General features: G+C 53.2%; 12 protein-coding genes across 12 annotated transcripts; 6 read left to right on the plus strand and 6 right to left on the minus strand.

Annotated features, from left to right (window-relative positions):
* Positions 1-4: 4 nt before the first annotated feature.
* Positions 5-732, minus strand: J4E85_004029 (uncharacterized protein; the record flags this gene model as incomplete). The annotated part of the gene is made up of 2 exons (XM_051468291.1): positions 5-39; positions 222-732. 2 exons carry the CDS (start codon positions 730-732, stop codon positions 5-7), a joined length of 546 nt encoding a protein of 181 aa, XP_051327883.1.
* A 2442-nt stretch (positions 733-3174) lies between these two features.
* On the plus strand, positions 3175-4251 carry J4E85_004030 (uncharacterized protein; the record flags this gene model as incomplete). The annotated part of the gene is made up of 3 exons (XM_051468292.1): positions 3175-3353; positions 3416-3858; positions 4019-4251. 3 exons carry the CDS (start codon positions 3175-3177, stop codon positions 4249-4251), a joined length of 855 nt encoding a protein of 284 aa, XP_051327884.1.
* Positions 4252-5100: 849 nt separating this feature from the next.
* On the plus strand, positions 5101-6189 carry J4E85_004031 (uncharacterized protein; the record flags this gene model as incomplete). Its single annotated transcript, XM_051468293.1, has 3 exons — positions 5101-5480; positions 5565-5796; positions 5854-6189. 3 exons carry the CDS (start codon positions 5101-5103, stop codon positions 6187-6189), a joined length of 948 nt encoding a protein of 315 aa, XP_051327885.1.
* Positions 6190-6402: 213 nt separating this feature from the next.
* J4E85_004032 (uncharacterized protein) lies at positions 6403-7852 on the minus strand (the record flags this gene model as incomplete). Its single annotated transcript, XM_051468294.1, has 3 exons — positions 6403-7332; positions 7421-7558; positions 7604-7852. 3 exons carry the CDS (start codon positions 7850-7852, stop codon positions 6403-6405), a joined length of 1317 nt encoding a protein of 438 aa, XP_051327886.1.
* A 2169-nt stretch (positions 7853-10021) lies between these two features.
* Positions 10022-11818, minus strand: J4E85_004033 (uncharacterized protein; the record flags this gene model as incomplete). Its single annotated transcript, XM_051468295.1, has 3 exons — positions 10022-11018; positions 11073-11109; positions 11185-11818. 3 exons carry the CDS (start codon positions 11816-11818, stop codon positions 10022-10024), a joined length of 1668 nt encoding a protein of 555 aa, XP_051327887.1.
* A 778-nt stretch (positions 11819-12596) lies between these two features.
* On the plus strand, positions 12597-13754 carry J4E85_004034 (uncharacterized protein; the record flags this gene model as incomplete). Its single annotated transcript, XM_051468296.1, has 1 exon — positions 12597-13754. One exon carries the CDS (start codon positions 12597-12599, stop codon positions 13752-13754), a length of 1158 nt encoding a protein of 385 aa, XP_051327888.1.
* Positions 13755-14011: 257 nt separating this feature from the next.
* Positions 14012-15397, minus strand: J4E85_004035 (uncharacterized protein; the record flags this gene model as incomplete). The annotated part of the gene is made up of 1 exon (XM_051468297.1): positions 14012-15397. The coding sequence occupies one exon, from the start codon at positions 15395-15397 to the stop codon at positions 14012-14014; it is 1386 nt and encodes a 461-aa protein (XP_051327889.1).
* Positions 15398-15556: 159 nt separating this feature from the next.
* On the plus strand, positions 15557-17045 carry J4E85_004036 (uncharacterized protein; the record flags this gene model as incomplete). Its single annotated transcript, XM_051468298.1, has 2 exons — positions 15557-15988; positions 16035-17045. The coding sequence occupies 2 exons, from the start codon at positions 15557-15559 to the stop codon at positions 17043-17045; spliced, it is 1443 nt and encodes a 480-aa protein (XP_051327890.1).
* Positions 17046-17355: 310 nt separating this feature from the next.
* On the plus strand, positions 17356-19414 carry J4E85_004037 (uncharacterized protein; the record flags this gene model as incomplete). The annotated part of the gene is made up of 2 exons (XM_051468299.1): positions 17356-19101; positions 19157-19414. 2 exons carry the CDS (start codon positions 17356-17358, stop codon positions 19412-19414), a joined length of 2004 nt encoding a protein of 667 aa, XP_051327891.1.
* Positions 19415-19837: 423 nt separating this feature from the next.
* Positions 19838-21935, minus strand: J4E85_004038 (uncharacterized protein; the record flags this gene model as incomplete). The annotated part of the gene is made up of 3 exons (XM_051468300.1): positions 19838-19986; positions 20077-21487; positions 21579-21935. 3 exons carry the CDS (start codon positions 21933-21935, stop codon positions 19838-19840), a joined length of 1917 nt encoding a protein of 638 aa, XP_051327892.1.
* A 206-nt stretch (positions 21936-22141) lies between these two features.
* Positions 22142-22839, plus strand: NAA30 (N-alpha-acetyltransferase 30; the record flags this gene model as incomplete). The annotated part of the gene is made up of 2 exons (XM_051468301.1): positions 22142-22372; positions 22426-22839. 2 exons carry the CDS (start codon positions 22142-22144, stop codon positions 22837-22839), a joined length of 645 nt encoding a protein of 214 aa, XP_051327893.1.
* Positions 22840-23125: 286 nt separating this feature from the next.
* J4E85_004040 (uncharacterized protein) lies at positions 23126-24533 on the minus strand (the record flags this gene model as incomplete). Its single annotated transcript, XM_051468302.1, has 2 exons — positions 23126-24193; positions 24249-24533. The coding sequence occupies 2 exons, from the start codon at positions 24531-24533 to the stop codon at positions 23126-23128; spliced, it is 1353 nt and encodes a 450-aa protein (XP_051327894.1).
* Positions 24534-24811: the final 278 nt, after the last annotated feature.

Consider the following 24811-nt stretch of genomic DNA (forward strand, 5'->3'; position numbering starts at 1 on the left):
TCTATTATACGATCTTTCTTTTCAGGTCTTGTAATAGATCTGTGTTAAATACTAGTACGCGATACACCATCTACATAAGTCGTTCCTACTAGTCTAGTATATATGTTAGTACTCTGTATTCTGTTTAAGTTTCTGCAACCCTCTTGTGTTGAAGTCCCGATCTTGCGCAAACACCAGTTCAACTTCATTATCTACATTGACTCGAATTCCAACGCTTTCACTTAGAGTCTTGGCGGAGTCGATTCCGACGCCAACGTAACCCAAATGATCTGGTCTTTTGGACTGGAGCGCAAGTGCAAGTAGTTCAGCTCCGGAGTTCCAAGCCGTTGAGGCCGAGCCAGTGGCGAATGTATATAGCATGTAGCCAATAGTGACAACACAGTACAGAAGCAGCACCGTCATGGATAGATAAACAGACGTCGATCGCATCCCATAGCCGTAGCCATACTGTGTGGCAAAGAACTCGTAAGGGGTGTAGTCTTCGATGTTTTCCTCCGGTGGGTACTCAGAGAAAAAGGAAGCTTCCAGCCATTTCGACTTCTTCATGGATACCGACGTTGGTACCTTGGCGATCCAGATCACCAGAGCTGCAGCTAGTGCACCTTCTAGACCCAAGCTGCCGAGTTGTGTCGTCCCGAGTATTCCCACAAGGGCCGAATAGAACTTCGCGCTTTGCATTGGGTGATCACCAGCAATATCCAGCGTGATCTTCCGGTGTGCGGATTGCTCCATTGTTGATGATTGGCCAGTATCGACCAGTGTGAATGCTTCGTTGTAGCGCATTTGCGCCTTGCCAGAGCTCCAATATGCAGAAAGTGAACATGCTGTTACAGAGGCGGTCACAGCAGGATCTTTACTTTCGACCATTGACGACAGCAGACCAGGCTGGACCAGTGTGGACTGATTCCACATTTCACTCGTCCTGCCCTGGAAGAACACTACGAGCAACGGGTGATCTGCTGGCTCTGGTGATGAGATCCAGACCGGACTGAAGTAGACAGCAGTGGAGTGATTCTCACCCCCTCCATATGTGGAGGCGGAAAGTTCGACAGTATCCGATACTTTGGAGATCAAGGTGGGAAGATCCGGCATTAGTGATGTCCAAGGCCAGGGGTAATACCAATCGCTGCTGTTATTGATGTCGAAAAAGGATCCCCAGCACTGCGCCTCTACAACTGGGTGTGCAGCCTCCACGATTAGCGTCGTGTTTCCTATGCCCTTTAGGTCCGATTGATCAGCTATAACCTCCGTCGGGATCGTGACATTTGCCTCTCGAAGCACTGTACCCCCGGTTTTGTCGGGGTTGCGCACATCGTTGGACCACCGTAGGAGTCGTTTTAAGTTCGATAATCTCCGGGAAAAATGAAGAATGGTATTTGACCCATAAGAACTGCCACGTTCGTATCTGTCGGAGTACCATAGGGTTGAATTCAGCCCTTGAATATCACTGCTTGTAGTTCAGTACTCGATGTTATTTTGGGCCAAGGTACGTACGAGTCAAATTTTGAGATGGGAATTTTAGAAGGATACGAAGCTTCGTCAGATGCTACTCCCCAGAGTTGGCTGTGTGAAGGAGTGCGTGGAACGCCCGCACGTGGGATCATGAGAACAGCGCTTGAAGGTCCAACCAGCGCTGTCAAAGCGAACAAGAGGGGCATGGCGACCACGAAGATTGTCTTTCGCCATCCTTGGAGTGCACGAGATCGAAAGAGGGAGAAGAAATCCAGTGACCATAGATAAGACAATTGAGTCGGCTGCATAGCGCCTGATAAAGTGCCGAATGGAACAAGGCCGTTAATAAGACCTGCACGAATAATGCTAAGTAGAACCTCGACGATTGAAGCCTGCATAAGTAACTCGTGGAGCTTTGCTGCAAATTGCAATTCAGTTGAGTAATCGTTCTGTTCATTGACCCAATAATTCGTCCATTGGAATACCAGCAGTAGGATGGCGCCAGAAAGAGGAACAACGTGCAGTAACGCATGCACTGCGGCGACTGCCCTGTTGTAGTGAATGGCTACTTTGCGACGTTCGGTATTCCGGTTCCAACGAGAGCCCATACATCGAGAGAACGTCGAGGAAGCGGATTGAAACCGAAACTGTCGCATGAGATGGCGACGCTTTACCTGCGATGGGGCGGAGTTGTCTTCCAATTCGACTACATTCGCATTGTGACTGTTATCGCCAGAGGTGTCATCGCGCGAATCGACACTTGCATAGCCGCTTTTCAGTAAGCCCGTTGTATGGCTGGAGCTTCAGTATGAGCAACCTAGATCTAGATTCTGACCTGGGCGAGACGCACCTCATTTCTGCCAGTTCCTGTCCGGAGACAGCTTCGCTTCTCATCCTGCACGCCAAGCCCGCATAGCCCACAGTGGACGCGTCGTGGAGTATGCTGCTCGTTCAATACTCAGATAGTAAACCTATAACGATCGCAAAGACTTATTCAGGGTGCAAAAGACTGTATTGGAGATGTGTATGAAAGCCACCGTGGTGGAAGGAAGCAAGGTGAAGGCTGCCCAGGTGAGATCCGTTCGCTGAGCCCGACTGCCTTGTAGCTTGGCTGTGGTAAGGCCCACCATAGGATTTCGCGAATCTGACATGTCTGTGCGTGGGTAACATCACCCAAGCGCTGCTGCGGACCAGCATCTAATTAATCTAATTAAGAATGGCATTGTGACTTTCAGATAGAAGTTGATGAATAAGAAGGGGAGCGGGAAGAGTAGTGCAGTCCACGGGTCTATTCGGGAACTACCCGGGTATATGTGATACTCATCACCCGAGCAATTGGGGCAGTGTCCGCGGCTTAGCATTGTTTCGGTCGCGTTATACATCTGTTAGCATTAAGATGACCGTCTATCGCCAGAGAGATGCCGAAATCAGAGATAAGGTTGCCGATGTAGAGATACGTCGGCTTCGAAGCTTGCCGAGATCCCTTCGGAAAGGTTCCGCTGCTGGCATTCAGGAGCCCCGCCTTTCGTGTTGCTGTATAAGATTAGTGAACCTCTGTATCCTCGTGCCCACTTATCTGATGGCTGCAGTCATTTCGTTGCTAATACCATAGTGATATGTACGGTCCTTTGTGTTTCTGCAATAAATACCTTCTTTGAAATACAACGTGATCAGATACCCGTGGACCCTTCACTTTCCTACGCTCAACACACTATCCACGTCATGTCACATCAACCATCATCCACTGTTCGCGTTGCTGTCACTCAATTCGAGCCAGCATGGCTTGACTTGCCAAAGGCTGTCGAGAAGACCTGCCGTTTGATCCGCGAGGCAGCAGAGAACGGCGCAAAGCTTGTGTCGTTCCCCGAATGTTGGATTCCAGGCTACCCTGCCTGGATATGGTACGTTCGCGAATACAGTTGTCCTTCGTCGATTTCCAAGGCATGCTGATATGCAGTGCTAGGTCAAGGCCCATAGACTTCGAGCTCTCGACAGCTTATATGAAGAACTCTCTGCATGCAGACTCAAATGAGATGCGTCGCATCTGTCAGAGTGCTGCAGATCACCATATCGCCGTTGTGCTTGGGTTCGGCGAGAACTTCAAAGGCTCGCTTTACATCTCACAAGCTATCATCAATGCCGAGGGAAGTATCGAAGTCCTGCGTCGGAAGCTGAAAGCGACGCACATGGAGAGGACGATATTTGGAGATGCATCGGGCTCTACTCTCCAAAACGTCGTGGAGCTGCCGGACGTTGGACGCGTTGGTACCCTGGCTTGCTGGGAGCATACGCAACCACTACTCAAATACCACACTTACCATCAGAGAGAAACCATACATGTTGCTGCGTGGCCGCCGCTGTACGAACACGATGGTGGTCCAGGCTTGTATTCCATGAGCAAAGAAGGTGCGATATCACATTGTATACGACCAGAATAACCCTTAGCTAACGTAGTTGGTAACAGGTTGCCGCAGCCTCTCTCAAGTCTACGCCATGGAGTCGCAATCCTTTGTTCTACATACTACAGCGGTAATGAGTGATGCAGGTATCGCTACACTCCGAACAGCCTCTGGCGTCACCATGAATACCCCTGGTGGGGGTAGCTCAGCTATCTTTGGCCCGGATGGGCGCCTGGTGGCTGATGGTCTACCAGAGACAGAAGAGGGGTTCATTTACGCAGAATTGCAGCTTGATGATATCTTGAAGGCAAAAGGTTTCTTGGATGTTTGTGGCCATTACAGCCGACCTGATCTACTGTGGCTGGGTGTTGATAAGAAAGAGAAAACACATGTAGTTTAATGGACATAACGTACCTTAGGGCGGGTAACTAGCACCGGCGCGTGGCTGATCATCTAATCACCGACTCTTCAGACACCCTTAATTCCATCTCTCCCGTACAACCGCTCGTGGCAAAGATGGGTAGTCGCCTTCATCATTCCCGCTTGTCAGCCTCGCCCATTCTTCTTTTTGCCACCTCTTTCCCAAAATTTGAGCCACTTCATCATCTTTTTCTTTCCGTTGTTTGGGTGTGGTCTCTCATGATATCTTCCTCCGGGACGTCTATGGCATATATCGTCGAGCCCATATGCGTTGGATGGTGGTTGTCTCCGCGGCGGGGCGGTATTGTAAGGCTGTGGATCGGCCATAGCAAGGTGAGATGGTAGCGAATCACAGGTCTAGTGTCGATTGCAAACCTGCGCAAAGAAACAGGTCTTGGAGCATGGAGCTCTTATGAGGCCGTTACGAGGATTGGCTTCTATTGTTGAAGTAATTTTTTCAGTGTTCTCTGGGGACATATGACGAAAATCGAGGCAGGCTGAAAGCACGTGAAGACGAACTCTCAGCCTGCGATAACGACTGCGCCACCGTCACTAGAGTGTGCTTCGAAAGGGCTGTCGTGCGACCACACTTACTGCTCAATAAATTCGTGGAGGCTGACGTGGCTGCTCTTCTCGACGCTCACTGGACCTGCACCACAATATCTTCTCAAAGCTGAAAACCAAAGTTGACCGGATATGGATCAGGTGGACGACGCGCCCGTATACGCCTTCGGGGCTGAAGTCATAAGTCTACCAACTGCCTTTGGCTAACCTGGACGTGTCAACAAGCCTCTTCGGTCCTTTTACCTTACTCCTCGCTGTTATCATAATGAGTCTCTCTGGTCGACACGACACTCCCGGACAGCCCAACGATCCGATAGAGTCAGCAACAATACCGACCCCGCCTGATATTAGCGACGCGCGCCAAGCGAGTGTTTCGACTGAAAACGACGACGATCGCGAATATGACGAGGTACAACTGTTGCAAGAGGGTCCATTTCTGATCGCGGATTACCTCGCCCATAACTCCAGCAAGTCCGCTGCCGTGTTCCGAAGATATGACAAGCTTGCCATCCACAGGCTCATTTCGCTAAGCAGAGAATTAAGAGGCTTTGAAACGCAGCACGATCAGTCAGTGGACGATGGAATAGATCCAGAAGTTATGGATGGTGGTTACTACAGCAATGTATTCGGACCTAAAGTCCTGGAGTATTGTACAATATTGCTCCTTGTAAACAAGATCAATGAAGCATACTGACATGCGCTTTTAGATTCTCTTTTAGGCGCTTACAGTAACGTTCTACATCTCGAGCCCCCCGCAAGTCGGACAGTCGAGGCACTCGATCGGTTCATCTCCAGCCCAGAACTTCACAGCAAAAAGCCCTGGCTTGGTCACCAGCTGAAGTACCGGACGGAGACAACAGACGATAGAGTACCGTTCTCTGATCTTGTCAGTCTCTACACTCCAGCTGAGAATGATTACCTGTCGAGGTTTGTCGACAAGTTCTTCTACGGCTTCTTCTTGGTATGTGGTTATCGTTCACAAACTCGTTTTCCTCATACACAGCCTTAACAAACGCAGACCCCAGAATCAAACCGCGACGCGAAGTACGTAAACGAACAAAAGATGCAGCGTTTCGTCACCTTCGTTGGCACCGTCATCTCAATCGGCTTTCTAGTAGCCGCAATGTGGGTTCTTTGGCGGCTCGAAGACCACATGATCCCCAAACTGGGTGCTGTGACTGGCTTCGTTGTAGCTTTTGCGGGATGGTTGGGCTTCCTGACAACAGCGCAAAGGAAAGACGTCATAGCTGCTACGGCTGCGTATGCGGCCGTTCTGGTGGTGTTTGTTAGCCAGCAGAGCCCCGTCGGTGTAGTGACGCAAGGTACTGGCACTGTGGTGACGCAGAGTAGATGAGTAATTTGGAGTTTTTGCGATCCACACCGAAAGAAAACGTATGCCTGAATGGAAGGATTGAGGAACATGATCCAAAGAGGCGTAGGCGACGTTTGTGAAGTTTCCCACACGTACATTCTTCGAGCTCACATTTCTATTGGGTATCAGTAATGGAATACAGTTCTGAAAATGGATCGCCTCAATGCATACAGCCTTGATGGCAATACCATTCATTCACCGCCCCTCCCCCTCAACCCTAACATTCGAGAAAGCAACCGCCGGCCCCTCGCCAGCAAGTTTCTCCGCCATACTAACAATAACCTCGTCGGACCAACGAAACGCATCGACCTGATGGTAATCCAGAAGAGAGTTCAAACTCCTTACTATCCACGCCTGGACTTCCGGTGTGCAGAATTCGTATGCCACGACAAAGCTCAAGCCAGTGTGAAACGCGCCGATCGGTCTGCTGGCCCAAGCGTCTTCCCATGTTTTGCAGATCTCGACGGCGGCGCAGCGGCATTCGGATTGAAATTGATAGCGTGATTGGTCGAATGGTGGGAGGAGGCGTATTAGGACTTTGTTCGTTAAGATGATGACGGACCAGAAGCAGTTGTAGGCGGTCATGTCGCGCCAGTTGTTGAAGTGGTAGGTCGTTTGTATGGGACTGCTTTTTTCTCTAGCCGGTGTTTCGGAGACGGCGGTGCCGTTTGTGAGCTTCGTGTTCATGTGTTCGCCTAGACTGCGGAGTGCGTCTTTGAGCTCATATACCTTGTACAGAAGTGCTGTCCGTACAGATTCATATTGAGATGTGTATGGATTTGAGCTGATTGGATATGATGTTTTGACCGGCCGTATGTCTTCTTGAAAATCAATATCCTCGAAAGAGTCGGTGGAGAAGTCAAGTGACGGAGGTGTGTCGATCAACGGTTTATATAGTTCGCCGTTGGAGCTGAACTCAAAGCTCGAAGTGTGGAGCGGTTGTAGGGTGGAAGTTTCGTCCAACTCTTTCAACGTATTGAAGATACCCGGCAACTCGGCCATGTATTGCATCAAGTCGGTATTCAGGCAGTCGTCGAAACCAAGCCCGGTCTTATCGAAAGCGATATCTCGCCATTCAGGCGATGCGAGGAAACATGGCTTTCGTTCGTATATGCACGTAATAATCTACTGACATGTTAGTCTCGAGCTAGCTTTCTTGTGCATGTCGCAGCCAATAGATTCGACCACATCATCAAGACTACGTTCGACTTACTATCCCGCCTCTATTGAAGCGCAGCATCTCTTTCGTGAAACTGTCCGTGTATCTAGAAGGCCCTTGTAATTCCATTAATCGACCGGCGCCGCCCACGTGCGTCAAGTATCGGTTGCCTGTTCTTGGACCTGCAAAAGCCTGGGCATGTAAGTAAGGGTGCAAGCTCAACCACGCAAAACTTACTTCTACAAGACCAAGAAGTATTGATGCGCAGAGAGTATTGGGCGACATGCCCAATTGCTGGCTTTCGAGGCATCCCTGGAGCGTTTTGATAGCCCGGATATAAAGCTCTGGCGAAACGATCTCGTCTGCAGTCTTCTTATATACCAGCGAAGTATGGACATTCACCAGTACTGTCACTGCCGCATCAAGGGCAGCGTTGTGTCCGATCCTAGCTGGTACTTCTTGGATAAATCGACCAAAGACCGACATGCGATGCCCGGTACTGCCTGTTGTGGTAGCTGCGATCAAGGAGCGTGCGAGTTGTTGATGCTGTGATGGCGACGGTTGTCTCAGAAAGGGCGATTTAGGTGGAGATAAGCTGATCGAACTTGATCGTGGAGACCGCTTCCGCGGCGTTGAATTCTTGTTCGATATCCTGAATTTGTGGGTGACGGACCCATTGTCGGCAAACTTCTCATTCAATTGCGTTAATTGTCTGTCCGGATCTGTGACCAAATCAGTATCATAGTCGCGTGCACTAGATACCAGCTTACCTGGTGATGCGGTTTCTTCCACAGAGGAGTGTGTGGCGCCTCCACTCAGCCTATGCCCGAGATCTCTGAACGTATGTCGCGCGGGGGCTCCTGGACATTGCTTGCCATTCTTCTGGCAATTCAAACATGTTGGCCAACTTTCGTCTTGATCGTCACTAGTCAGAATGGATGAGTCGGGGCGTTCTGGTGGAGCTAGCCTTACCGCACTCTGTCCTTAGTCAGGCGTTATCCGCAAGGAAGAGGGCCACAGACGACTTACTAATCTTCCTCTTGCGGCAGATGAGGCACCCAGTGCTTTTCGGAACACCAACCATACTTCCACAATAATGCACCTTCCAAGGATGAACAACAAGCGAAATGAATGACGCAAAGATGAGACGTGAAAAACAGCAGGATTTTGAGAAGCTTGAGCTGAGACTTTTGCTGTCAACGCACGTCGGTGGCCATATGGTTGCCGAACGATGCTGTGTATGATGTATGCAAACTGCCTGCCTCTGTTAGGCGTCTCGGGGGAGTTCCATACCGTGGCTGCAGGCGAGGCTTAGGTCCACAGGGGTTATTGTTCGGCACCCTGATCTGGCGGTGGACTGATGGCTGAAGAAGACGCTCGTCACCCCACGTGTTCGCGACATGGAACCTGATCAGGCTAGATGGGATGGAAGGTGGAGATGATTGGTCAGACTTTATATGAATCTGGGACGCGCCGCAGACAGTTGTATTGTGAGTCTGCTCTGAGTGGTCTCAATTGTGTCCGCCGAGTGTGTTACACATGTCGTCAGACCGCGTATGCGTCGTGTGTAGAGTAGGACGGAAAGGCAGACTGGACTGCAAGAGCGATGGGTAATGCCAAGCCGCTAGAGCCGAAATAGACCCCTCCCACGCCAGAAGCCTCGAACACTCCAAGAAGCATCAGAGTTTCTCCTATCTGGCCAGTGAACTGAGACTGTGGCTTTCGGTATGCTTACCGTTCCTACTTTATGTTACTTCACTACATGCAGTGTGGACTGCAAGTGATGCTGGTGTGGCTGCTTCACCGTCCATCCAAGCATCCTTTCTTTCATCAGTGTGCAGTAGTAGCATCTCGACGACATAGGGCAGTCGTTCGGAGACTATTCGAATTAGCGAATGTTTCACCGGAGGTGGTCCTCTAAGCGATTACTACTCAACCATCCGCGCGTCTTGCCTTGACTTGAAAGATGTGAAGCCTCACTCCCATACACTGACCACAAACCCCACAATTTCCCGAGATCCCTCCGAACAAATCGAAGTCCACAAACCCCACGAGCCTCGACTACAAGCAAGCTTGGCCATCCCTCTTACCTTATCAGTCATCGACCTCACTAGCCATACGAAACGCCAGCAAAGTAAGCTCTAGTATCCACTGCGCCCTACGCGACAAATCGGCACACACGAATTCTCGGCACCCGCCCTCGGCATCTCGGTGACCCAACTAGGTAGTCAGACCTCAGGGTACACCGTAACCGTCAAAGTAAGGCGTGCCGATGCGCATCTACGGAGCCAAGTGATGCCTCAGCAACTTGCAGTGCAGTTACGTACGTCTTGTCAGAACTATTGACCGTTCATGATATGCGTCTTGTAATTCCGTGTGGTATATACCCAGCATGCCCCCTGATGAACATGCCTTCCATGCAATGGAATGGGGTATCGCATAGGAGATAAAAAGGCCGAAGCCAAAATCCAGTCAAATCAACGCATTGCAACCCACTTTTCCCACTCTCATCATCCCCATACCCATCTTCCATCTTCCGTCAGACCAACCAAAGGGATAACACCAGAGCCGGAACAGTCATCTCGAGGATAAAACAGTTCATGCGCCACCCATCCCTTCTGATGGCGCTACCCGACGTACTCAAGTGGCTGTTTTTCATTCTTCCATGTCCTCCTCGTCCTCATCCTCACTCTCCACCTTCTTCTTAGTAGCGCGCTTCTTCTTAGGCTTCGCGTCCTTGATAGCCTTCCGCTGAACTTGATCGCCGACGCGTTCGCGTTCAGCAGTGCCTTCGGCTAGAAGCTTTGCTTCCAACTGCTTGAACTCATCGGAGGTGTTGTCCATGCCGACGAGGCTCTCGAGCATCTTGATCTCGCGCGCCCAGATACCCTTGTCTTCGACCTTCTTGCCGTTGGCGTCAACGCTGTCGACGGGCGTCTCGAGAACCATGGGGAGACCGTGGAAGCGCTCGTCGTTCATGAGGTTGTGGAAGGCTTGGAGGCCGAGGTATCCGGTACCGATGCGGGCGTGGAGGTCGCGGAAGCTGGATAGAGGGGCTTTGCTGTCGTTGACGTGGAAGGCTTTGAGGTATTCTAGGCCAATCTCCTGGTCAAACTTGTCCATGGTTGCGGCGTAGGCTTCAGGTGAACGGAGATCGTAGCCAGCGGCGAAGACGTGGCAGGTGTCTAGGCAAACACCGACACGGCTCTTGTCCTTGATGAGGTTGATGATGGCGGCGATGTCAGCGAATGTACCTCCGATGGTGTTGCCGAGAGTTGCCATGGTCTCAAGTACAGTGACAACGCTACCAGTGGCTGGATCCGCATGTGCTCGGTTGAGGTTCTCGGCGATGATGCGAATGCCTTCCTCGCGAGTGGTGGCATTGGCATTTCCTGGGTGGAAGTTGTAGTACCGGATGCCAAGCGCATGGCAGCGCGTCAAGTCGTTGAAGAAGGAGTCGTAGGCCTGCTTCTTGCGAGCGGGATCGGGGTGAGCAAGGTTGACCAGGTAGGAACCGTGCGGCAGACAGCATTCCGCAGCGTTGATACCGTGGTCTTTGCAGCCCTGAATGAAGAGGGCGGCATGTTCCGGATCCATCTCGATGGTTTCCCATTTACGCTGGTTCTTCAGGAACAGAGCGAAGGCATTGGCGCTGTGGATGTTAGCGATGGCTCGAAATGGTGAAGGTGGAAGATCAAAAACATACCCAATATATACAAGGTTGATGATGGAGTTGTGTACGCCTAAACGATTGTTTTCGAGTCCATGTTAGCCAGTGGTCTTCGGAAATAGTAGATGAGAGTGTGATATGGACTAACCTCCAGCGGAGCTGACATGGGCGCCAATCAGATGCTTTGAGTCTTTAGTGCGTTCTGCAAGTGGTGGTAAGATCTTTGCAGTGCCGCCCTTGCCCTTTGCCCTAGGCTTGGGCTTGGGTTTGGGCTTGTCTTCATGGTCGCTGTCTTCGTTCTTAGCCTTGCTCTTCCTGCCTCGTGTGGTCTTCTTGACAGAGGTCTTGGTCGCGATCTTGTCATCTCCATCGGCGTCAACCTCTATCTCGGCATCGACTTCGGCTTCAACCGAGTCGTCCTCCGCTACGGCCTTCTTCGCAGTGGCGGTCTTCTTGTTACGTCTTGAGACGGCCTTCTTAGACTTGCCCTCGCCATCACCGCTCTCTTGGGCCATGACTTCATCTTCCACCTCTTCTGTAACCTTGATCTTCTTGGTAGCGCGACGCTTGGGTCGAGACGACTCATCGACGCCATCGACAGCATCTTCGACGTCGACTTGTTGTGCTCTGGTCCTCCTTGTACGGGGTGTTGTCTCGGCCTTTCGCTTCTTGCCGTTCACTACTGGTAGAGCGACGGTAGCGGCTTCGGTGGCTGACATGAGGTTGTCAGGAGGAGGTGAGAGGGACGAGTCTGAGGGCGCGTTAGAGATCTTCCTGGCCATGATTCTTGTAGCCAAAGGCTTATGAGTGTCTATCAAAGAGGTTCCTAGGCTTCCTGGGACTGCTGATGCAGTAAGGAGTGAGGTGTAGGAGCGACGGAGGTCGAAGGCTGAAAGGCTGCTTTTGTAGACGGCAAACGGGCGCGAGCGATCGAAGTAAAGGTGAGAGAGCGCGATTAGGGTGCTACTCCTGATAGCATGTCGAGGTGACTGGAGATTCGATAAAGGCCGCGATAGGGAGCGCGTTTGCAATTGTACAGTGGGGTATTTGGGGGCACGTGGTATGGAGTGAGTGTAATTGCGATGCTGATAGTGACTGCAATTGCTGGGGTTGCTGAGGAAGGAGCGCGTCGGCAAGGATGGGTATTTCAGGAGGGAACGACTGTGTGTGGCGACTTTGAAAGAACGACAACGCGATGAAAACAGGAGGCTTGAGGCTAGGTTTGCGATACTATTTCGCATACGAGAATGGTAGGGTTTGCTCAAGGACTACGAGAATGCGATGAAAGTCGCATCAACGTCATGGATCAGGGCAAAGTCGCGACCACGCTAGTCGCGCGCTCACATGTCTTAACCCCGCGGTAAATCCGATCTGCAACACCAAAAATTATCGTCGCCAGATCCAACAGCCCACGCCAACCGATCGCAAGTTCGGCCAGTACCCACAACCGCCAAGCTTACCCGCTCAAGCTCGTCGCAGCACTACTCAGATCTCGCGCGATCTCTCTCCGTCGACGAAAAACCTACTCAACCGCATCAAACCACCTCACAACCACCCACCATGCCCAAAGCAAAGCAAAAGCGCAGCAAAGGCGCCGACAAAGATGCCTCTCCCTATGCCCGCCCCGCCGCCACCTCTGCGAAAGCCTCGGCCGCACACTCAATCTTCAAGATGGACAAAGACCTCGGCCAACATATCCTCAAGAACCCCGGTGTCGCAACGGCCATCGTCCAAAAAGCGCATTTGAAGCAATCCGACCACGTTCTCGAAGTGGGTCCGGGAACGGGAAACTTGACAGTCCTGATACTGAAAGCCGCCAAACAAGTAACAGCCGTAGAAATGGACCCCCGAATGGCCGCTGAATTGACAAAACGAGTTCAAGGCAGCCCGGAGGAAAAGCGATTAACGATCCGGTTGGGCGACGTGATAAAAGCCGAACTCCCCCGCTTCGACGTCTGCATAAGCAACACGCCCTACCAAATCTCCTCGCCTCTGGTCTTCAAACTACTCGCCCTCGCCCACCCCCCTCGGTGCTGCATCCTCATGTTCCAGCGCGAATTCGCCATGCGCCTCTTCGCGCGGCCCGGCGAGAAACTCTACTCCCGCCTGTCCGTCAACGTGCAGATGTGGAGTAAAGTCAGCCACGTCATGAAAGTCGGACGCAACAACTTCAACCCACCCCCGCAGGTCGAGAGCAACGTCGTGCGCATCGAGCCGAAGAACCCGCGGCCGCAGATTGCGTATGAGGAGTGGGATGGGCTGTTACGCATCTGCTTTGTAAGGAAGAACAGGACGCTACGAGCGAGTTTCCTGGGTACGGCAGCGGTGTTGGAGTTGCTAGGGGGCAACTACCGGTTGTGGTGTGCGCAGAATGATATTCCTGTTGATGACAGTCCGGTCGATCCCTCTGAGATCACGGAAGATAACGACGAAGCGGACATGGACCTCGATGACGAATTCAAAGGTTTCTCAGACCCGGACGACCCGGACGATGAACTCCCTGATTTCTTTAAACAGCTCCAGGCGGAGAGTAAGAAGCGGGTGAACGGCGTGAATAGGAAGAGGAAGGGGAGGTTGAGCGAGCTGGTCAGGGAGAAAGTTAGGAAGGTGCTTGAAGATGAGACGCAGTTGGCGGATAAGCGGGCGCGGTTGTGTGATGAGGGGGATTTCTTGAAGCTATTGTACGCTTTCAACCAAGAAGGTATTCATTTCAGTTAATCCGGGGGAGCTGAAGAGAAGAAGGAGGTCTGCATTTCCTGGCGTTTCGAGACTTTTGCTGCATAGGAGGCGTTTGGGGTATACCAAAAAGCGTGGCTATACAGGCGTTTTGATGTATGACGATTTACGCAGTATAAGATGGGGAAAGATACGTGCTAGCTTTCACTTGCTAGTTACTTGGGGTATCTGAATTACGCCACGTCCTATTCAATGTTCACCTTCTTGTCTGTTACCATATCTCACCAAACCCTGCCCTCTCAGCCCTCAGCAAAAGGGTTCGGCGGCAGGACATCAGGATCAAACCCATTTGTTTCCTGTTGAATCCCCTCTCCGCCCACGCCATTTACACCTTCACTATGCCCATCCACCTTTTCCCCATTCACCATCTCTCCATTCGCATTTCCCGCAACCCCCTCCTTCGGTCTCCACAGCCTGATTGTGCGATCCAACCCCGCACTCACAATCAGCTTTTCCGTCGGATGCGTATGTACACTCAACACCGCATCGCCATGTCCCTCTAACCTCTGCAACACATTCTTACTACTAACATCCCACAACACCACCTGCCCTTCTTCGTCGCCAGACGCAACGAACGCATATTCGACACCCTCTTCCTTCCCTGTGTACGTGCCAAACGCACCGGAAAGCGAGTACTGTTTATTCACGTGTCCCTGATACGTTTTCACGCATTTCCCTTTTCCTTCAATGTAGTTCCACAGGCGGATGCATGAATCCAGGGTCCACGCGAGGATGTATTTGCCGTTTGGCGAGAAAATGACGGAGGAGACGGGGGCGTTGTCTTCGTGGACGAGGGTGCGGAGGCACTGGCCTGTTGCCGTGTCCCAGACGCGAATCAGGCCGTCGTGAGAACACGAGACTATGAGCGTACCGTCGCGGACAAAGTCAACGCCGCCAACGGGGTCAGAGTGTGCGGGTAAGGAACGCATGACGCGGGCGGCGCGGACGTCCCATAGGTAGACTGCTTCGTCGTAGGAGCCTGAGACGAGCATGTTGCCTTTGGGGCTGAAGGCTATGCTGTAGACGTAGTTGTGGTGGCCGATGAAAGGCGTGGGGTGGGCGAGCCCAGTGGTTGTGTCCCAGAGCCTTATACTCTTGTCGTCGGACCCAGAGGCGAGAATCTTGGAGTCGAGGGACCAGCATATCGTGCTTATACCTGCGAGGTGGCCTTCGAGCGTGTGTTCGAGGGCGCCGGTGTGTGCGTCCCAGATCTTGATTGTGCAGTCGGCCGAGGCGCTGGCGATGTAGCGGCCGTCGGGCGAGAATTTGACGCAGGATATGGCTTTCTTGTGGCCGCGTAGGATGAGCGTGGGCGCATAGTTCAGAGTGGTGGGCTTTGAGGATGATGTGCGGCGCTGGTGCGAGGATGAGGAGGTGCTGCTGGAGCGGCGTGACCGTGATTGCGAGCGCGAGTAGGAGGGGCGTCGGTCTCGGTATTCGCGTTGTTCGTCGTCGCTGTCGCCCCTGCTGTATCGGCGCGCGGGTCTTTCCGCTATCCTGTAGCTGGGAGAGGCATTGGGCGGTTCATGCGAGGCGGAGCGTTTGCGCGGTCGTTCGTCATCGTAGCCCTCTTCGTCTTCGCGCCGTCTTTTAGGTGAGGTTGACCGTGTGTTGTCCATTTCCATTGTGGTAGTTGGCTTGATGTTGCCCAGTGAAATGCGGAACGCGACTGATCGGCAGTAGGAAAGTTAGCGTGGAGGCGGTCCCCAGCATCCCTGCAGCATCTCAGGTACATTTCCTGGGTTGCATCATACCCGTCCGTTCAACTCGCGTCAACCTACACAATGGATTCACAACTCGGCCCGCCACCTTCGAGCATACGCATCCTCTCGCTCAATTGCTGGGGCCTCAAGTTCATCTCCAAGCTGCGCAACGAGCGCCTTACCGAAATCGGAAACCAGATCGCCGCCGCCAGTCCGCAGCCAGACATTGTAGGACTCCAGGAGTGCTGGACCCAGCAAGACTACAATGCCATAAGGGAGAAGACACAACACATATTGCCCTATGGCAAGTTCTACCACAGCGGAATCTTCGGTGGTGGTTTAGTCATTCTGTCACGATGGCCTATTCTCGAGAGCAATATGGTGCGGTACCCTCTGAACGGACGGCCTGCTGCATTCTATCGTGGCGATTGGTTTGTGGGAAAGGGAGTCGCATGTGCAAGAATCCAGATGGGGCCGTCCAAGAGAGACATTGCAGAAGTGTTCTGCACGCATGTAAGTTGGGCGTTCAGCTACAAAGTACACGCACTGACTCCAATAGCTTCACGCTCCATATGAACGCGAACCACACGATTCCTACATCTGCCACCGGACAGCCCAAGCGTGGGAAATCACAAAACTCATGCGCGCAGCGGCTGAACGTGGACATCTCGTCATCGGCATGGGCGACTTCAACATGATCCCCTTATCCCTCGCGCACCGTATCATAGAGACGCATTCGCCTGTCCGGGACGTATGGCGCATCCTACACCCTGAGTCCTCTATCGGCGCAGCGAAAGACAAGGTCGAGCAGGTTCGCGGCGTACCAATGCCATCTGCGCAGTTCAACATGACTGTCAATGGAGCAACATGCGATAGTGAGCTGAACTCCTGGCGATGGAACAAAGGACAACAGAGACGTCTCAACAAGGGTGAGAATGTGCAGATAGATCCCGCCGTTCCAGACCCGAACGCGAAGCGACTTGACTACGTCTTCTTCAGCAGCGGTCGATATCACCACCCAGAGACAAAGGAGGAGACAGCTGAGTGGGAGCTCAAGGAAGCCAACGTGGGCATGGCGATGCGGCATCCTACGTTACACTGCTCCTTGAGCGACCATTTCTCTGTCGAAGCGACATTGACAAGAACCTCTACTGAGCCGTCAGCCATACGGCTATCCCCGTGGGCACTGCCTGAGAAATATTTGCCCATCGAGGTCTACGACGAGATCATGGCAACCATACTCAAGTACCAGGTCCGAGAAAGGATACAGCGCAAGCTGCGCATAGGTCACTTCTTCTACCAGCTCTCATTCTCCGTTGGCTGCCTAATAGGTGTCTGGTGGTCACCCAAAAACTACGTTGCCTTCATACTGATGTTGTTGAGCACATTGGGATTTAGTGTTGGTGTCATCGATGGATTGATGGGGTTGTTGTTTGTTGGTAGCGAGATCAGGGCACTCAAGGAATTCGAGTGGGAAGTCCGCAATACCAGAGAGCGGGCGCTCGCAAAAGGGGAAGTTTCGAAGGTTGATTCTCAGAGTAGTGAGATACCGTTTGCATCTGAGCGGTAGCATTAGTTAGATGCAAGATAATAGAGAAGTTGCTTGGCTGATCCACGTATGTGTTAGTGAGGACCGGCGCGTGCACGTGCGGTCGTACAAACGCGCGACATGGTCGTTGTCGGGTGCTTGGCCCCATGCGTGGACCATCACTCCAAACCTCACCACTCCCACTATCAAACTTCACACACCAAGATCCCATCTCCACCACCCATTCTTGAATCACAGCAACTACGCGACAACACCAAGACCTTTTCCCGCGTCAAAGCTCGCACACGACTCGACCCTCCAACGCGCGGCTCCGAAGTCCGCAGCCCTCGCGATGAGCGAATCCCAGCCACAGCAGGCCAGCGGCAGCCAGCAGCAAGGCCAACAGCTGCTACGTCCCGATGACATCCTTAAGCTGCAATGCCTTCCCGAAGACGAGAAGCAGAAGTACCGCTTGATCATGCAGAGCTCGTGGAACATCTTCAACAACAACCCGCCGGGCAGCCAGGAGAACACCACGGCGCGTCAGAAGCTGACGGACTGGTCGCAGAAGTTCATCGCGCGCGAACGCCAATATCGCGCAAAGATGAAGGCACAGCAGCAACAGGGTAATCAAAACCAAGCACAAGCCGGACAGTCGAGTGCAGCCGGCCAGCAGAACCCCAACGCGGTCAAGCAGGAAGGAGGTCAGGGTCCCAATGGAGGAGCTGGTGGTGCCGGCGCGCAACCCAACCAGCAAAACCAAGGACAACAGCCCAACCAAGGCCAGAACCCAGGACGCGGCCAGGTCGATCCTGCTATCGTCAAGCATGTCCACGAGTTCCCCATGCAGGGACCCACGAATGGACCGGCGCCAGGCACACCCGAGTACGAGACCAAAATCAAGGAGTACCGATCTGGTTATCTTAACATGCTTGCCAAGCAAGCTTCCTTTAACGAGCAGAGACGGCGGCTTGTTCATCAGCTTACCGAAAGGCAGAACAATGGGCAGGAACTACCCCAGGAACAGCTTATGATGAAGGCCAACATCGAGAAGGAGTCTGCTAAGATCAAGGCCCAGATTGACAAGTTCCGTGCCATGCAGAAGCAATGGAAGGATGAACGCGAGGGAAATGCGCAGGGCCAGGCTCAGGCGCAACCTCAAGGCCAGAACACAGCGCAATCGCCCCCACAGCAGCAACAGCAGCAGCAACCGCCGCAACAGCAGCCCCAAGCGCCTCAGCGCCAGCCTTCACAGCCCAACATGCCCGCGCAGCCCCAAGTGAAAGAAGAGCCGCAAATCAAGATTGAGGGCGGACAGACACTACAACCACAACCCCAACAACAATCGCAAACTCAACCCCAACCACAACCCCAGTTCAACATGCAACAAAACCAGGGAAACCACCAGCAGGGCCCGCCGCAACAGCAGCATAATCAACAACACAACCAGCAGATGCCGCCTTCACTTCCGCAGCAGCAGCAACAACAAATGCAGCAAGGACAGCCGCAAGCTCGACCTCCGCCAGGGCCTCACTCGCAGACGATGCCTCCAGGCCAGATGCCGCAATTTGCGCAAGGACAGCAGCAACAGAACTTCCACCAGCAGCAACAGCAGCAGCGACCTCAGATCAACCCCATGCAGGCGAACGCGCACCAGCAGAGCAACTCACCACATCCTCAATCCGCCGCTTCGAACGCGCCCGGCCCACCAATTCCTCTCTCCCACAGCGCCGCCGTCAGCGCCGCGAACCGCTCCTACACAGACCCGCAACGCACAAACACACCTATGCAGCAAGGCGGACAAGGCGGCAACTTTGGCAGTCGCGAGCGCGAGCAGCTTAATAACCCTAAGATGCCCATTCCACGCCATCTCAACGTGACCTCACCCCAAGCCGTCCACATGGGCCAATCCCGGCCTACTATGAGTGGTCCTACCAATGGCGCGCCAGGACCCATGGGCCAACCCGTCATCCCACGGCCACCACCATTCCAACTCGAAGGCGAAGGCGATCGGGTACTCAGCAAGCGGAAGCTAGATGAGCTCGTGAGGCAGGTAACCGGTGGATCAGAAGAAGCCCTAACACCAGAAGTCGAAGAGGTAAGCCCCATCTTCCTTAAACCCCCAAACACAACAATTTCTAACCACTCCGCAGGCTGTCCTCCAACTCGCCGACGACTTCGTCGACAACGTCATCAGCAACGCGTGCAAGCTTAGCAAGCTGCGCGACTCGCCCCAACTCGACATCCGCGATATCCAAGTTATACTTGAGCGCAACTACAATATCCGTATTCCAGGATATGCGTCCGATGAGGTTAGGACTGTGAGGAAGATTGTGCCTGCGCAGGGCTGGGCGAACAAGATGAGTGCGGTGAATGCGGCGAAGGTTATGGGTGGGAAGGCGGACTTTTAGTCTGGGTTTGAGGAGGAGTGCGAAGAGGGAGTGAAGGAGGAGGATGAGGTGGAGGAGGAGTACCATCATTATCACTTCATCACTGCAGACGTGGACGACGAAGGAGAAGGAGAACAAGCTCCAACACAGATTCACAAGACCAAGTATCCTCACAACAACATTCCGTCTCTTACCTTGCCTTGATAGAAAACACACTTGTCCAATCTGGTCACCCTGGATGAGAAGGCATCTACAAGAGTGTAGTGAGTGGGTAAACAGTAGTCTATGGTATCATTCCCGGTGTCTCCAGCGATCGATCAGTTAATCAAGTGATCTGAGCCGGAGCCCCCCTACCCATCCATCCCTCACCATCTCCTTGCAACGTAATTATCATCGCTGGCATAGCTAATTCATATACACGATCCCGGTCCAAGTTCAACAGCTTCAATCTTCCTCCTCGTAAATCTTGACCTTCTCCGCATACTCCCTGATATTGGAATGAATGGTATCGTTAATCAACTCGCCCCGTCCACCCGCCACCTGCAGAATGAGATCGTTGAGTGACATTCTGCCGAGGATGTCTACATGATCCGCTATTTCACGATAACCGTCAGCACATGCTCCAGACCCGTCGTTCGCGCAGACCACAAAAGGAGAGAGGGAGATAGAAGAAGAGGACATACCAGTATTAGGACCCCCCCTAGGACTAAACCGATCAGGTTCATGTTTCATCTCAAACGTCGTCACTTTCACACCGGCGGGATTATACCTCTTCATCTTCCATCCTTTCGTACACATATACCCGCTACTTAGCAAATTCACTGTGCCATCCCCCTCACCCATGACGACCCCATGATCCACATTGCCCTCCTGCTGGGTAAACATGGTATCGAGCGTAACATTCAACCCGCTCAACGGATCATCGTCGCTGCGGTAATAATACGCACGTTCGGTATCCTTGCCTACACCGTAGAAACAGTAGATCTTCAGGTTGGGAGCGAGCGGCAACCGCGTCTCGAGGGGGTTGACCCATTTAGCGGGCAGGAACTGGTTGTCCTCGACGTGTTTGGTGGTGTGAGCTACGCCGTGGGAGTAGGAGGTTTGAATCATTTTCTTGAACCAGGGTTCTGTGTTGCGGAACAGGAATGGGAGGCTGTCATCCACAGTGATGTTCTTCTGCGTCATCGTGCTGTTTGCATTTCGAAACCGGATGAAAGGGCCAAAGGTTACGTTTTGGCCGGGGAGGTCGTCGGGGGCGCCGGTTTCGTCGCCCCAGACGGCGTTGCCGCCGAGGGGGAGCATGGAGGAGAGACCGGGCATTGCGCGGAAGATCTCTGCGCGTTCGTAGCGGGAGAGGAAGCGCTCGAGGCCGTACACGGCGAAGGCGTTGAGTTGGGCTGTGTCTTTCATTTCGCCGGACAGGACGGCGGGCATGTCTTTTAGGGCGCCGAGCATGCAGCCGGAGATATTGATCCAGCTGTCGATATATTCGTCGACCCAGTTTGGTCCGCCGTTGCCGTAACCTTCTGCTTCAACCCAGTGCAGGAAGTAGTAGAGTACCTGTGAGCCCATGGAATGCGAGAGAAGAACGACTTTCCTGTCCGACACGCGCACGGCAACTTCGATGTGCGACTTTAGACGCGTGAAGTACTGGTCGCGTATCTCGTAGTTCATGTACGACATGCGCCAGTCGTAGGCTGCCGTGAAGGCATTACCTGGATCATACCCGATGGTAGCGAGATTCTCCAGAATCTTATTCCATATCCAGTATCCCGTTATGAAGAAGTCGGCTGCGTCGAAACCTTGAGCTGCTCGTAGCTTCACGCCCGGTGGATCGAGACCACTGTCTTTGTCGAGCATAATGTGTCGTTTCCATTGCGCCTTATCGAGGACGAGCGCGCGCATCATCGTCCATGACCCCCATAATCTCTTGCGAAAGTATTGTCTCGACCCTTCTTCCGTGCCCCAGGATTCAAGACCCGTCGAGATGACACCGGGGATCATGATAACGGGGTGTTTGGCTTTGATGCCTTGTTTCTGCGCGTGGAGACCGACGGCGAAGGAATCGTAGTTTACGGCGTCTTTTTCTGATTTCTACTGAGTTGGGGCAGTCAGCCTCGATTCCACTCGATGCGCAGGGTCTCCCATTCAGTCCTCTTCTGTAGAAAACAAAGGTCGCGCGTACCTGCATCTGCTGCGCGCTCTTCACAAAGTTGTCTGGCAGCGCCTCCATGATGCTCTCCAAGTTGACGCCCTCCAGACTACTCAAATCAATCATGTCATTACTGCTCGCAAAGAAACCCGCCAGCAACAACCCAAATATGCCTCCCAGACCAAACACCCAGAAATTCCTCCGTTTCTTATGCTGCCCCCTCTTCTTGAGCGTTTGCAGCTGCTCCGCGGTAATCAGGCGCAAGTTCGCAGGCCGTTTGAACTTCCCATCTGGTCCGGGCGAAGGTTCGCGGGACAGTTCGGGCGTCGAGATCTCGCTGTCATCGCCGCCGCCGCCGCCACCGCCGAAGCGGCGTCTCAAGAAAGACATGAACGAAGCGTTGGAAGTTGTACCCGCGGGGTTGTACGGGAAAGCGTGGGCGACTGCCACAAGATTGTTTTTGGTTATCGTCACCTCGGCATGTGACGGAATGATCGGCACAAGGATGCACGAGAAAGCACGTTCCTGACACGGCGGGCCAAGCCGGCCGCTATGAGGGGCTGAGCATACGCGCATTGCTCTCCTTCCTACGCGCCATGGCCGGCAATGAAGATGGCGACGTCACAGTTGATGCGACGGCGACGGCGGCACCCTCGACCAAACAGCTGAAGGAACCTGACGACCTCCAATATGTCCAATACGAACCCTCGAAAGAAGAGCAATACCTCCCCGCCATCCGTCAATTAATCTCCAAGGACCTGTCCGAGCCATACAGTATCTATGTATACCGGTACTTCTTATACCAATGGGGTGATTTATGCTACATGGTACTTCCCTCTCCCCTCCCCAAGTTAAACCCAACTAATCCCTCCCCCCACAGGCCCTCTCTCCTACAAACACCCTCATCGGCGTAATAACCTGCAAACTCGAACCCCACCGCAGCGGCACCTACCGCGGCTACATCGCCATGCTCGCCACGCAAGAAGAATACCGCGGCCGCGGCATAGCCACGCAACTCGTTCGCCTCGCCATCGACGCCATGACTGCGCGCGACGCCGACGAAATCGTCCTCGAGACCGAGGTGTCGAATACAGCCAGTTTGAAACTGTATGAGCGGCTGGGTTTTATAAGGAGTAAGAGGCTGCATCGGTATTACTTGAATGGAAATGCGGCGTTTAGGTTGATATTGTATTTGAAGGAGGGGACTGCGTTGAAGAGACCCGAGCATGGGATGCATGGGGAGGGGGCTGGGGGGATGGAGATGAGGAGGGATGAGGCGGAGTTGTACTCTTGAAAGAGGGATGGAGGTGCTTCAACAAACATTCTTCTAGAGGGGACCAGGTGCGAAGTCGGCAGCCTTTAGTTGCACTGGCGGCTTTGGAGGAACAGGAAGACTCACGGTTGCTGGATGTGGAACACTGCGTAGCCCTCTCTTAGCTCCATGGAGGCCGAGATCTTGTACCAACCAGAGCATGTAATCCTCACAAACACTACTAAATAGAGTGTTGTAGGCATATGCAACGACGGATGCAACTAGTATGCTCATCTACACGGTATCACTAAACATCTATCCGACCCATCTACTTCTTCTCCTCCAAACTCAGCCCCTCAATAGCCTTCTCCCCACCCTCAGTCCCAACATCAACCTTGTCCTTATCCTCCCCCTCAACATGCCCATCAGGCTTAGCCTCCACATTCCGCTGCTTCGGGTGGAAAGTACCTTTATTCTTAACCTTCTTCTCCTTCTTGACCACCGGCGGCGGCGGGTAAGCCTTCTGCTCGATATCCTTCCACTCCTGGTTGCCCTGGAACTCCTTCTGCACAGGCTCAAGAAGCGCGTTGAGCGCCTCCGTAACCGCGGGCTTGAGATCCTGGGGTGTGAGGATGTCGGCTGCGTAGTCTTCTTGCATCTTCTTGATGTCGGTGTAGGTAAGGGGCTCGGCGTCGCGACGCTTTACGACGAACTTGGGCTCGCCGTAGTTGAGGTGGCTGGCGGGCAGGAGTACGTATTCGACGAAGCTGAGGACGCCGTTTTCTTCGACGATCTTGGGCGCCGCGTGCGCCTTTTTGAGCTTGCGCTTTACGACGTCTGCGTCGTCTAGGACGTCGATCTTAGAGTCTGGGTCGGACGAGCTCATCTTTCCTCCTTGCAGACCGGGAACCATGGGGTTCATCAAGTGGGCGCGCTCTTTGTAACCGATCTTGGGGAGTACGTCTTTTGCGAGGGCGAAGATCTTGCGTTGGTCTACGCCTCCGAATTGGACGTCTACGTCGAGGTACTGCTCGTCGAGGGCTTGCATCAGTGGGTAGATGAGGCCGCTCAAGGGTGCGTTCTCGGTTTGCTTGACGACTTCTGCGCCGGCCTTCTTCGCTGCTGCCTCGCTTGTTATACTCGCTAGTCTCAGCAGGTCCATGGTGTAGTCCGAGTTCAACTCATAGCTCGATCCCAGCACAAACTCTAGCTTGTCGATTGGCACTTTGACAGCCTTGAGTAGCGCGGTGATGGTGTAGCGGTAGTATTCCGCGCGGAACTTGACGAGCTCGATGGGCGCTTTTAGGTTGTCGAGGAAGCCGTGGATGTCTGCGAGCAGGATCTTGACGTGGCAGCCTGCAGCGAGGAATTGCGCGAGCTTGAGGATAGGTACGAACTACAGCATACATCGTTAGCAGTGCACGCGACCGTATCTCGCGATGTCAACATACGTAACCGCAATGTGGCCGTCCTGTTGTCGCAGTGCCCCAGTAAACCTTCAAGTGTCCTTGCTTCTTCAGCGCCTCGTCCATGATCTCTGGGTTCAAGACCTCCGCCAGGTTGACCTTGATGAGCGCCATCTTTTCTTCCTCGGACATGTTCGCGCCGGGGTTGACGAACGAAGCCGCCTGGGCTTTTTGTAATCTTGACTTTGCATCCTTGAGTTGTGTCTGCGCTTCTTCGATTCTCTTCTCAATGTCCGCGATCTCCTGTTGGATTGCCGCGGGGTCTGCCATTGTGTCGGCCGTGGTGGGGTACGAGGGGCAGCTGGTGTGCCAATTGACTCGAGACCGGAAGGAGCGTAATAGAGTGGTTTGGAGAAAGGCGGAGTGAGCAAGAACAGCGATTTAAAGCCGTGTATATCGAGCTCAGTCGCAGCGTGCGAGTGGTTTGGTGTGTCTTGCGCCCTGCGCCCAACTGGATGAGTCGTTGCGGGGCCGGGAACAGTCACCAAAATAACATTTCCAGGGTCCAGTTGCTGTGCCACATGTGTGGCTGCCAACACTCACGCATG

This window comes from Alternaria conjuncta, assembly GCF_024043145.1.
Source record: "Alternaria conjuncta strain BMP 0040 chromosome Unknown scaffold_5, whole genome shotgun sequence".
Taxonomy (NCBI): Eukaryota; Fungi; Ascomycota; class Dothideomycetes; order Pleosporales; family Pleosporaceae; genus Alternaria; species Alternaria conjuncta.